General features: G+C 35.1%; 1 protein-coding gene across 1 annotated transcript in view; it reads right to left on the bottom strand.

Moving 5' to 3' along the window:
* The window catches only part of LOC121739181 (homeobox protein caupolican), a 62,666-nt gene that overhangs the window by 19,484 nt on the left and 29,983 nt on the right, over positions 1–13,199 (bottom strand). The window contains exon 3 of the mRNA XM_042131530.1: positions 11,534–11,643. Within this exon, the coding sequence (XP_041987464.1) occupies positions 11,534–11,643 (110 nt within the window). The remainder of the gene's footprint in view (positions 1–11,533; positions 11,644–13,199) is intronic.

The following is a 13,199-nucleotide window of genomic DNA, read 5'->3' as shown; positions in this document are numbered from 1 at the left end:
CGAGGCCGTGGCTGTATCCGAGGCACCCTAACCACAGAATACATATTAGTACTACAAGTACCCTAACGTAGAAAAGTTTTTTTATCAGTAAAAATATAGACTCTACGCAATTTCTTTCGAGAACCACATTAGAGTATGAGGTATCTCTTCAAAAATTGTTCATGCTTGGGTCATAATAGTTTAGGCTTTGTTAATTGTTATATAAAATAACATAAAATGCTATCATAGTATTCCAACGTCGTGTACGTTTAGTATAATATTATGTTCCTAATCAGAATACAGCCTTATCTCAATCAAGGATTAATTATTGTTATCCAACTATGAATTAGGTTACTAGCTAAGTAATTATAGCTTGGGGTGACTGAATACCTACTAGGTGGACTATTATAGGAAAGCTAACTATATATTTTAATGAGTGGACTTCGGTATCCGAAATATCTCTAGCCGGAGAAGAGCGCGGTGAATCGAACTCTCCACAAAATTCGTTATTTCTGATACTGTTATTCGTTTAAAACTAAACTATTATTAGTTTTAAACAAAGACATAGCAGAAACAATGAATTTAGTAATTAAATTCGGCTGTAATTTTCATTTATTCTGATAGTCTTGAGTCTTGACTTCACAGGCGAAAAAATTTAAAAAATCTAGCGGTGATAACTTTGAGTCTGAGAATCTTAGGCCGTGTTCACACCAAACCGATTGTGAGCCGCCGAATGTGAGCCAAAGTTACGCAGTTTATTGTATTTCCATACAAATTTACTTTTTCGTTCACACCTAACCGACAATACGCCATTACGCTAGGCGTAGGCGCGGACATTCGATACCGTATACATTATATTATTTTCACGTTCACTCACGTTCACACTGGGGCTCACAGTGAGCCTGCTCACATTCGGTGACGTATAGTCAGTTTGGTCTGAACACGCGCTTAGAGATAATATTGTTATTTCACATTACAAAATAAATGATTGCAGATCTGAAGAGATTTCAAAAATTCTCCAGGTCATAAAAATGCTGTTACTTATAGTTTGTGCGTTTTAAGATGATATGTGTGACACATTATAATTGACAATAGTAGGGAAGTTACCTAAGAAAATTAATCGATAATTTAAAAAAATATCGAATCACTTCGTAAAGGAATTGCAATCGAAATTATTGATTTCGTACTGACGTTTCAGAGTGGCGCCGGCGATTTAAAATGGCCGCCCTTTTTATCGATTTGATTTCGATTCAACAGTGTCAATCTCTATTGGCATAAGTTCCGTTTCATGCACCTGACTTTTTTCAAATATTTTCGTAACAATAATTTTCACAGTTAAAATTTATAATTTTATATTAATAAGTAAGCATTTAGCAACTTTTCATTTTTATTCATTTGCAATTATAGGAAACATTTGTTTTTGTAGTTGGAATATAATTTATTACATTTTGATTTTTTTTGTTTTCTTGTAAAAAAACTCGTAGCAAGAAATATGAGAAGTGTCGCCCATATCATCTTAAAACGCACAAACTATAGTTGTTACCACTAAATGCTAATGTCAACAGAACGGACGTAGATTATTGTATATCCGATAATGTTATTAATACAATAGTACGTATTTTGTATAGTCGTATTTGGCTAATACCTAGTACACCTTGTATGATTGTAGTATCATGTAATGCATGAGCCTAACAAAGGTGTTTATAATCACAAACTGTAATAGAACATCAGAAGTCAGAACACAGTGTAAGTTCCTATCATGTTCCTACAGTCAATGTGATAATAATATTATTTAACTTTTGACAATTTGCACAGACACGAAATATAACGCATCTGAGATGAATATTATACTTAAAAAATAAGAAATAATATTGTATTTTTTATTTGATACTATGGTTTAATAGGACCTTATCAAATCAAAATCTAAAGACGCAGGAAGCATAAATTATAAAACTAAATAAGGTTGAATTAATCTAGCCATTAAAATATCGCCAAAATAACTACTAAACGATTTTAAAATCTTCCTTGGCTGTCTCTTGAAGAATAAAAAGGAAATCCCATACTTAAATGACTCAATTTAGGTAAAGTTTCATACAAGGACAAGATATAACCTACCCTGACTAACTGGAAAGTAAATTCAAGCGGCAATGTTCCAATTTGGAATGCTAGGTAACCAAAACTTTTGTCGACCTCTAGTGAAATAGCAATATTTTCTTCTTTCATTATTGACTCACTTACTATACTAATGAATCATCTTGAGGTCATCGACCTATTTAGGCCTCATTGAGCATCAGTGTTAACAACAAGCGCCGGCGTATTGGGACGTTATACCCATTAGAAGAAAACAATCGCAATTTCTTCCTGTCGTAAATATACTTCGGTATGAATGTTACTTTGTGCTATCGGTGGGGCCAAGTGGATACGTGTCCTGCATCTCTAAAGGCTAATAACTGAATTTGAGCCCTCCTCCTTCGGGGTAGAGTTGACTTTCGCGTGCGATAGCATGCGGCGGTTCGATGAAATTCGACTCGGTTGTCGGGTAGTTGAATTTTCCATTTGTTAGTGTTGGAACGGAAGCGCTGGTGGGTTTTGGTAGTGCAGTCACGCGGGCGATCCACTAACGGGCTAGTTCACATATGGACACCGTCCCTGGACGATGTTTTGTTCAAAATCTATAATAAGACAGTAGAAGGTAGCTGGTAGAATATCAAACACATTCCATAAACGCTGTATATTGCTTGTCAATGTGATATTAATATCGAGTGAATGAAAATGGTCGTTAAGCAGCTGAGTCATAGATGCGTCGATTTGCAATACGGTGGGATAGGTAATGACTAATGAGTAATGACAAAAGCAAAAAAGAGGATCTAGGCAGTAATCCTTTCAAAATGACTCTACCAGTTCAATCGTTGTGTTGTGTGCTTGTTTAGTTGTTAGGGTTTCATAGTGACCATCGATGTTTTTGCCAAATTACTTTCTAATTTTGAGCCAATCATTAGAACCAACAATTTTACAAATTCACTTTAACCGCTAATAAACAAACGTGCAATATCAGGCATTGCAGTTACGCAATAAATAAGCGAATGCCTTCCACGGATCCCCAACAATCTGCAGCATCCACACGTAATCTTTGGAAATATCATGCCAAACGACCCAAGCATATTATTTAACATACCGCAGCGGTGGTTTTAAACTCCCGTACGACCTTTCGAGAAAGCGGATTGCCGATCAGATATACGCATAACATTATCAGCCATCGAAACATTCGGCTTAGAGAAATCTCGGCTTTAGTGGAAAGCATGTCCATCATAGAAATGAGACACAAAATCTCACAAAAGAAACTAAAGTTATCTTGCAAATTTATGTATAAAATTCATGTTATAGTTAAGTCTCGACACTGATCGAACGACTCAGAGACTCTGAAGAATAGAAAAGTTGTCTAATGCCGAAAAATCTGTCCTTTTTCTTGCGTGGACAAACACTCACTACAATGGTATTCCTAACGCTACTGATAAACCTAATCCCACAAAAAAACATTTCTTGTAAATGTCGCCGAGACGACCACATAAGGTTTGCCCTGTGAAAAAGATATGAGATCTCAATATGTACAGCCAAACTTCTGAATCGGCCTAACTCTACTGACCCTTACTTAGACAAATTCTACATACCAGTAAATATGTAGAATTATATTATTTGTTTACCACCTTTTCGCTACCGTCGCGGAGGTGACGCCAATATTTAGTTTCAAAGGCCGTACCACGAAACCGTTTTGGGACTGAAACAATCAAACGAGAATGCCGCGTCCTACTCTAACAAATGTGAAATGACGCTGTTAGAGCGGGAGGTGGCAATCTCGGTTGATTGTTTTAGTCTCAAAACAGTTTCGTAGTAGGCGGTAGGCCCACTGATCTGAAGTTAGTAACGAAACAGCCGAGCCATGCATATTTACTGATAACAATATATAGAATTTGTTTAAGTTAGGTTCAGTAGAGTTAGGCCGATTCAGTAGTTTGGCTCTACATATTGAGATTTCATATCTTTTTCACAGGGTAAACTTTATGTAGTCGTCTCGGCAATATTTAACAAGAAATGTTTTTGGTGGGATCTCAGTTCTTTTTGTAAGTTGTAAAGGTTTTTTTTTTAGTTCTTCTGCAGTCTCGTGTAAACTCTTATGTCCTAATTCATAAAATTGGTGAAATACTTGGCTCGTCTCGGTTAGATACCAATTTGGACAACACATACTAGTTCAATTTAATATCGATAAAACTTACTAGACCAAATATATACGTGATATTACTGCTTAAGTGGATAATACCTCCAGCCTCGGAGAATAATTGAGAGTAAGTGCTCATTAAATGCCGACAAAAATTCCCTGACCCGTGTTCATGATTGGCCACCTAATTTGAGAGGCGTAGACCTACAATTAACTATTTGTAGGGAGAATGTCCTTCTGGTAAATGCGGTAAAAGCTTGCAAAGCTTCTTGGAAACTTAATTTCCACTATACTTACTCGTACTAAGAATCGGCGTAACAGCTCGCAGTCTTTATAATGTATCAGCTCTATAAAATATTTAGAATTTTTGACTAACCTCTGACCTCAACTGTTTCTAATTAATTAGACCTAGAACAATCTGCATAATATGCATTACCTGGATAATAATTAATAGCTGTAATTTGACAAGTCACACAGTGCGCGCATGAGGTCTAATGAATTATAATGATATCGTTTTTAACCTAACTATGTTATGCACGTATTGGGAATGTTTTGTACGCGACATAACGATGTCAACGCGTAAATTTCGCACTAAATAATTCCTCATTTAATGTAAATTAACGATTTTTGCATGTAGTACATTATTATGCTTGTCACAAAAATTATTTCGTAATTTAAAGTGAATTGTGGTTGTGTTGGTTCAAATACTTTTGGTGTCTAAATTAAGAAAAAGTTCGGCATGATTACGCCTGCAATGTATTTTAAATTACTGATAATTAAGTAATATAACACAGTGCGTATATAGCGTAATATACGTAGCGCATTGCAGGTGTAATCATGCCGAACTTCGTCTGCGTATTTTCGGCATAGTGTGTTTAGACACTTAGGGCCTGTCCACATCTCCACGTCATGTCGGCGTCAACGTGGAACGGTGCATAACGTGGCACGGTACGATGACGTGACGCGGACGTGTTGGCCTAAGATCCGACCATAGAACGACCTTCACCGAGCTGGTTAATGAATGAAAAGTATTTTATATTCAACTACGTATGCCAATAAACATAATTATTGCTTGCCTAAAAATTTCAGTCCAGAATTTAAAAAAATAATGTTTTTTTTAACATTTCACTGGTTTGGTTAATAGACAAATTCCATACCAATCGAAAGTATGAAGCCCATAGAATATGCAAACGTTAGGTTGTCTATTTGTTCCCGTCACAACTCTTGGGTAGGCAGGTAAATCGATACTAGTACCTACCGGTTTGGTTTATACTTAATGCAAAAATGCAAAAAAATAAATTTATTGACATACGTAATTAAATATAAAATACTTTTAATCCATTAACCAGCTCGGTGAAGGTCGTTCTATGGAGGAATCCTATACCATGTAAATTTACGTCAACGTAACGTAAAAATGCACGTCTTTTTTCTTCTCTTTCTCCATTTTTAACAATAGCAAAAGTAGAATACGTATTGTGCGGTCCACATCTAGATCAGTAGTGAAGAATGTAGCATTTTTACAAGACATGGCAACGTACAATGTTGACGTAAATTTACACGTAACGTACCGTGCCACCCTACCGCACCGTTCCGCCGACGACGCGCGACGTCATGACGTGGAGATGTGGCCAGGCCCTAAGTGTTTGATTTTTTGGTTTAGTTTCGGAATAGTTGTTAGATTTTTAATCTAGATTTGTAAAAAAATATTACGTTCTTATTGTCTTGGACCTATGTACATACAGTTTTAAAATTTAGGCACTGCCACCTTGGCCATCGTGATCTTTATCAATCGTTTAAGTACTCGGAACAGAAGAGGTGATGATGTTGTTTCACACTGTCTGTCGCTCCATTCGATACTATAACGATATCGATTCTTATCGATAACGTGCGAACTTATTGTTGCCTAGAAAATCGATATTATCAAACTAAAAAATCGCTTTTCTCGTGTCAATTCACCATAATATCTTTCGATCAGCCTTACTTTCCTGAAAATATTTATAGCACAATTGAATCTTGATTAAAGTATTTCCCTACACTGACACTTAGGTAATATTGTATCCGTTCACATGCATATTCAGTCAAACCGTTTATATACGACTGAATATTTATAGGAATCGTTAATTCAAGACGAATCAGGTATTCCAAACTAAAATTAGACTAAGCTACTAACACTATGTAGATGTCGAATAACTTTTGCTTTCGTTCAACATGAAGTTAGGTTTTGTTTTTAACGTACTTAAGCTTTAAATATTATATTATTTCTAATAATTCCTTCAAAGCGGTTATCGATAATATTGTTTAACTTATTCAAAAAGCGTATTGTTTCGTAAAATAAAAAATAAAATAAAACTTTGATTATCTTGAGATAAGCATTCTGATTTATTTCGTATTGTCCAAAACGATGCGGTAGGGGGGCGAAAGAGGGCGCTGGAAGGGGGTTAAAAGGGGGCAGGGAGGGGGGAATCGCCTGAATAATTCCGTGGAGGTCAGCTGCCTATCTTCGTTCCACCTGTCGCACGTAAGTGGTGATTTAATATGTACGCTAGTTTTGTTCAACTGATTTAGAACTAATAGAGCGAGAGAAATAATTGAGGTAAATAAGTATTACTTACATATATAAAATGGACTGGACTTGAATTAGAAGAGGGATGAGGAAAATGTTATGAAAATTATGTAACTTGTTGTTTTTTTTGGCTTTTTCATGAACAGTCGTTATATTGATCCTGATTGAAACCAGATATTTAAACGCGTAAAAATACAATGTAATCTATGAGTAAAAATCAGTAAAAAAACAAACATAATGTTTACCAAGTTTAAAAGCCTGGATAAAACACAGGCCGCAGTCCCTAGCTTATTTGTTAAGCTTCACTGAATGGTGATTCTTTACGTTGTGCTTTGCCAAAAGACCGTTTGATAGGAAAACGTCTTGCACTTTCGTATGACCTTATAAATTATCGTGGATTTATACGTAGATTGGATGACGTTCGCACCTGCCTTTCCACCTATTACACCGTTATTATACCGCGCACACCCCACACTTTTGAACGTATTAATCGCGCTAAACTCCATCCTCTGACGGTGTAATTAATGACTACGTTCGCCACCCGCTGCAATTTATTCATAGCTTATTCATATTTGCTATTTTAATAACTGGTTGCCACGTAGTTAGTAGAAAATTATGGTACACATTCTTAGGCTGTATCGTGGCACAGATTAAATATAGCCCGTATTAATAGACGGTACTTAGTAATTTGTTTCGTAAGAAACTTTTTTCCTAAATCTTTCTTAAATGGTGACAACTGATGATAGTGTTCAGATTCCAGACTCTACATAGGTCGTAGTACAAAGTAAGCATGTTATAATTTTTTTGCGTATACTTATAGACATTCAAACATGCTATTTTCTTACAATAGGAGTAAAAACTTTTGTTTATAGGTGAGACAAGTTAAGAACAACAAATGCTCTCCAAAGGACTTTCTGAACTTCGGAACTAGTCTTGTGACTCGTCCCCGGAGTGAAATTTCAACTTGTACTTGTGATCATTCAATAGAAATAAATATTCCATAAAAAGAGTAATTTTAAAACATTAGCGATAAGAGGACATACGATGTTTATTTAAACACTACTTAGACAATAATGGAACGATTAACGATTAAAGCCGTGTACACACGTCAGCCAGCCAGGACCACCGAGGCATGAATGCCGTTAGATAACCTTTTTATGACCTTATATAGCTATTAATATACGTAAGTGGCATGTTTACTGCTTTACAGACTAAAAATGATGCACTAAACAATCTAGAATATTATTTTTAATTATTTATCGCTAAAGATGCTAGGAGCTGTCGTGTAATAGTAGAGAAAGTTTTCAAATTTATTGCATCTATTGTTTATGGCTTGTTCATTTATTAAAAAATGATAATGACTTGTATTTTGTTCAATAACAGCCTAACAATAGAGGCATCAATTCAGACAGCGAGTGAACAACTAAAAGGTTGTAACGGCATTAAGATTACACTTTATAACTTTAAATTAATTATTACTTTCAAAGTAGAAATATTTGATAGGGAAAATTTAACTTAGAGAAAAATCAATAAATGTAAAATTTAAAAATCAGAATAGTGAATAAATCAAAGTTAAAGAATATGTTTTATGACAAACAACTTAAACCTTATCTTTATATTCAAGAATTATAATAAGTTGTTACTTGTAACCGACTGTTAAAACTTCAGTCGAACCGCGGTTTAAGTGCCTCTGTAGCTGCCGCTCCCACACAAATACTAATCAAAATCTATGATGATGCTCAACAAAACATACATTGATCTAGATAATAGAATCTTGTCGTCTTCGTAGATAAGAAATGTCTAATTAAAAATACAGTCACGGTACGGTGAGCGAGCGGCAAAAACGGTTGAGAATGGAATATGACTTTCCTATTAGACCGACAGAAGCCTGTCACTCCATAATTAGCGAGAAAAAGGCGCGAACTAATGACAGGCATCAATAACGAAATGTTTCGTGCCCGCGTGTGTATGCCGCTTTATACCCATAAAGAGGTATGAAGTTTATTAATTTTCGCGTCCCGACTCGCCGCTTAAGGCGAAGCGCGTTCGTTATTCGTTTACATAGTGAGATATGGTAATAAAATCGATTGATGGGCCAACGAAAGCTGCCGTACCATTAATGTCTCTGTATTTGGTTAGTCTGTGGAGCCTGTTTCGTTTTGTTTTACATATTTTGTCATGGCTTCGACAACTTTCGTAGTTATACTTTATCGTACTTAATATTTATAGGCTCGCTTTTTCACAGTTTCAGTTTTATTGGATTTAAAATGTTTCCTTTCTGTGCAGTTATTGAATAGTCATATTTTCGATGATTGTCTACTGAAACTCCGTTATTACACCTCATTATCTTTGTCGAAATTGCACGTATCGATATGCGAATAACATTGAAATGCAGCAGTAATCGTGAAATCTATTTATTTTTGACGCTCTTATCGTAATTACAACTTATATCAAATGTAAGCGGCTACCTAACGAAAAAACATATCTAATTAAAAATCGCAGTGAATAAGAGCATTTATAACCGATATATATCGTGTATATAATATCTGATGCCGACAAACATACTGATAATATTTTACAAGGCTCATATCAAACAAAATCGTGTTCCCACCGTTTAGAAGTTGCCGCTATCACATGCAAAACGTCTTTTTACCTACACGATAACTGCTGTAGTAGCCGAAACTTTATCTAACACCATTTTTTCGAAGTTTCGAGACGATTATTTGAGTTAGCTTTTGTCCGTAACTCCGGCCACGTAAATACTGTACCACGCAACGGGAACCCTCCAACCAACAAACCAAAGACTAAAATATAGCAACACAAATCAAAATCCGTGTATTGTTCATACACGAGGGTAACAAATTCATCCTCATACATTTTTAAATTTAGTAATAGTAAATGGATTATTTAAAACGTAGAAACGAAATAAGTTAAATAAGTTTACTACATAATTATATAACGTGTAATATACTTATTTCCGGTAAATGAAAATAACGCTTATTGTCCATAACGATCTTTTAAAAACACCTTCTTGAGGATATCAAAGATCATATTATGATATTCATGCACAGATTATCAAAAACGTAACCTGTTTTAATACGACCTCGGCAGTTTAAATTTGTCGCCGATAGCCATATTGTTTCGACAACAAGAGAGAACGATACGCGGGTCGGATACACCCCTTAATCCCTTATCGAATTTCACATTTCCTTAAAACATAATTACTCGATGGGAGATTATGTCGAGTAATTAGCTTATAATCTATTTAATACGACAGTTGTAAGCGTAATTCCTCAGGGACGTCAGTTACGATTAAGTTACTCGAGAGTTACGATTCACAAAATACGTAAGTATTAAAAATGACAATAATACACTGGTATACTTTCACCTGGTTGTATTTTGCAGCGCAGACCGGCCACCGAATTTCGGAAATGGTATCGCGCTTCCGTGACAAAAATTTAATTTTTGTTGCTGTTGTCATTTAGTATTTCTTGTAGCTATTTCTGAGGTACCTATTAAATGAATTACAAGGGGCTAAAAAGTAGTGCCAAATGGTTCGTTGAGCTGCCAATGGTGATACACTCTGGCGCTGCCTGCCAGTTCGTTGTGCTCGAACTTGGCGGCTACTAACTTTTTGATGTACCTTATAATATTATTTTGCTGATTAGTTATATTATATCGTGTATCTAAAAATTATAAAAATAATGCTCGACATTTGGTTTTGTTTGAGGTAATGAATTAAAATGTAGAGCGACTCGAGCCTTTTGCAAGATATGGTCGCGCTCGAAAGCTACTATTGAATATTAATTTAATCGACATTAATTTGAAAAGGCCTGTCTCATAATATTATGGTAATTACGTTATCTTATGATCATTCGCTCTTAATGTCATCAGGTGACAATAAGATGCATGAATATCACGTTCGTTTGGAATTCTGAATCCACGATCTTATCCGAGATCTCGTTTTGAAACTTATTCTATGTCAGGGCAAATTTTTACATTATTTCTATATTTTTAAAAATATGTTATCACTTTATATTCGTAATATTGTTTAGAAAATTCACGCTTTTAGTCCGAATAAACCGAGTTTTAGCAGCAAAATGTGCTTTATCAGTTCCATTTCTAAATCACGTTACAATCGTGTCAATGTGTTATTAATTCGACTTTCTTCTGATAATAAAATACTTATCATTGAGTGCAGATCTACGTAATAGCAAAATCGCAAAAAGATAAATGAAAATAAATATCCGCACGTCGACTTGGCTTAAAAATAAAATGAAGATTTTGCTTCTGTATTACCAGCAACAACTTAGTTTTCTTTTACACTTACTGATTTGATACTCGTACATTTATTATTTGTAGAAAAAATATCCGAATTGAATAGCGGTTGCGACAATAAAATCGCCCGTTCGTGCCGTTATCGGAACATATTAAATATCTCCAGCGAATCGTTTGAGTATAACTGAACTTTAAATCACTGGTTCCAGTTGGCTTGTGATGAATGCTCACTTCAGTTCCTAGTTCTATCTGAATCTATTTTGTTTAATAAACGGTCGGACATGTTTGCACGCAAAAGGTTCTACTATGCAGTTCTACGATTGTAGAATAATTATAATGCATATAAGATTAGTAGAATAGAGACAGTTTTCTCTCTCTGTTTAATTTATTAAATCCTATATCCACAAAGTTATTATATAAATCGGATAAGGCGCACGGTAGAGTCAAAGATAGCATCAGTATTGTATGCTTTGTGCAAGAAGCAAGGTTCTAAAACTTACCCATTAAACGGATACCCGGCGAAAGCAGCATCGTAGGGATGGTACACTGAGGGGTAGGGCCAACTCGCGGCGCCCGCAGCCAAGTTCTCCTTCAGCTCGATACCGGCTGCCTGTTGAACAATACCATTACTTCAGACTTGGCACAATTTTATCAGATAAATTATAAAGTTGTACATTTAGTGACTTTGCTTTATCAGAGTTTAAGATTTTAATTAACTGTAATAAAAAAAAAGATGAAAAAATGAAAATGATTTACCAATCACAAGATGGCATTTAAAATTTGTCATACAGAGAAGATTTTCTTTTAATACTTGGACATATGTATTGTGCTAACGAGTGCTTTACGATATTTGTACGATAAGTCTTTGTAAATTTGTTATTTTTTGCAGATTAGAGTTAAATTTAAACGGCAATAAAAACTAATTCATGCCCTACCTAACAAAGTTAAACATAAAACGGTAGAAGCAATAATTCTGTAAAAAGTTACAATCTGCACACGATAATAAAAACATCCACTAATAATAAACAAAATAAAAAAATATATATATCATAAGTACATTTAAAAGTAGATAATTTTAAACGATACAGTATCGAGTTGTGTGGGCAAATAGGAAATGTTACGAGTCTGCTCCGATATAATACTATGATTGATTCTCAACATAATCTTAAAGCATTAAGTTATAGTTAATATGATCGATCAAGAAATCAAGCCGTTGGGATTTCGGTAATGGATTCGACGGCGGTTTGTGGGAGGTATCCGTTATAAACAAATGCAATGTAGTAGTTTGAGTACTAATAGTAGGTTTAATAATAATATGTTAGATAACTTAGGTTTTGTTAATAATTGGGTTGGGGAGATATTTATTTGAAAAAAAAAATTAAAAATAAGTACCTACTTATTTTAAAAGGATTTTTGTAAACAATTGGAGAAGGGGAAGAAAAACTTTAAATAAACACCATATACATACATAATATACCTAACAAGTTATCAACATAAGCTTACATTATAGACAACCATTAGAATCAGCGTTAAGTTGTGAGCGTTCAGTCGTGGTCGAATAAAGGATCAGCCCGAGGTCCGAGCCGAGGTATAAATCGAAAACCGGGAGCCTTAAAGCAGCGGGGATAAATCTATCAAAAGATTTTGTCGTCATACGACTTCATCGGTGGCCGAATCGAAAATCCCATAATAAATATTACTCAAGTACGACAGCGTAAGCCTGCGCTGTCGCTCTTTGTTGCTTCTGCTCTGTTATAATTCCAGTTTTCTGTTACTTCGATAATCGGGCTTAGTGACGCGAATCGGGGCCCAATTTATTGGCCCATCGCTGTGTCCATTAAAAGGATTATAATGTAACACAAATTCACGATCCTATAGTGGACCTCGGCTCGGAATTTTACTCCCGGCGGCGTGCGGGCTATTGAACGTTTAAGTAAAGAAATCTTAGCTAAATTATTTTATTAGAGTTTTCGGTCTCTTTAGAAATAAATGTATTTAAAGATTCAAAAGAAGACACATTACCGCTCGACGACAAAAATCTTAACGACACAAACCATCAAACAAAAGTTGTTATTCAGTGAGCGTTCAGCGTTCATAAATTTATGTTCAGCGTTCAGAGGCACGTCATATGATAATAATTAAGTACCTTAATAATCATCAACAGAA

The sequence above is a fragment of the Aricia agestis genome, chromosome Z, assembly GCF_905147365.1.
Source record: "Aricia agestis chromosome Z, ilAriAges1.1, whole genome shotgun sequence".
In the NCBI taxonomy this organism is placed as follows: domain Eukaryota; kingdom Metazoa; phylum Arthropoda; class Insecta; order Lepidoptera; family Lycaenidae; genus Aricia; species Aricia agestis.
Note: the sequence above shows the minus strand (reverse complement) of the source record. Positions and strands in the feature narration are given on the sequence as shown.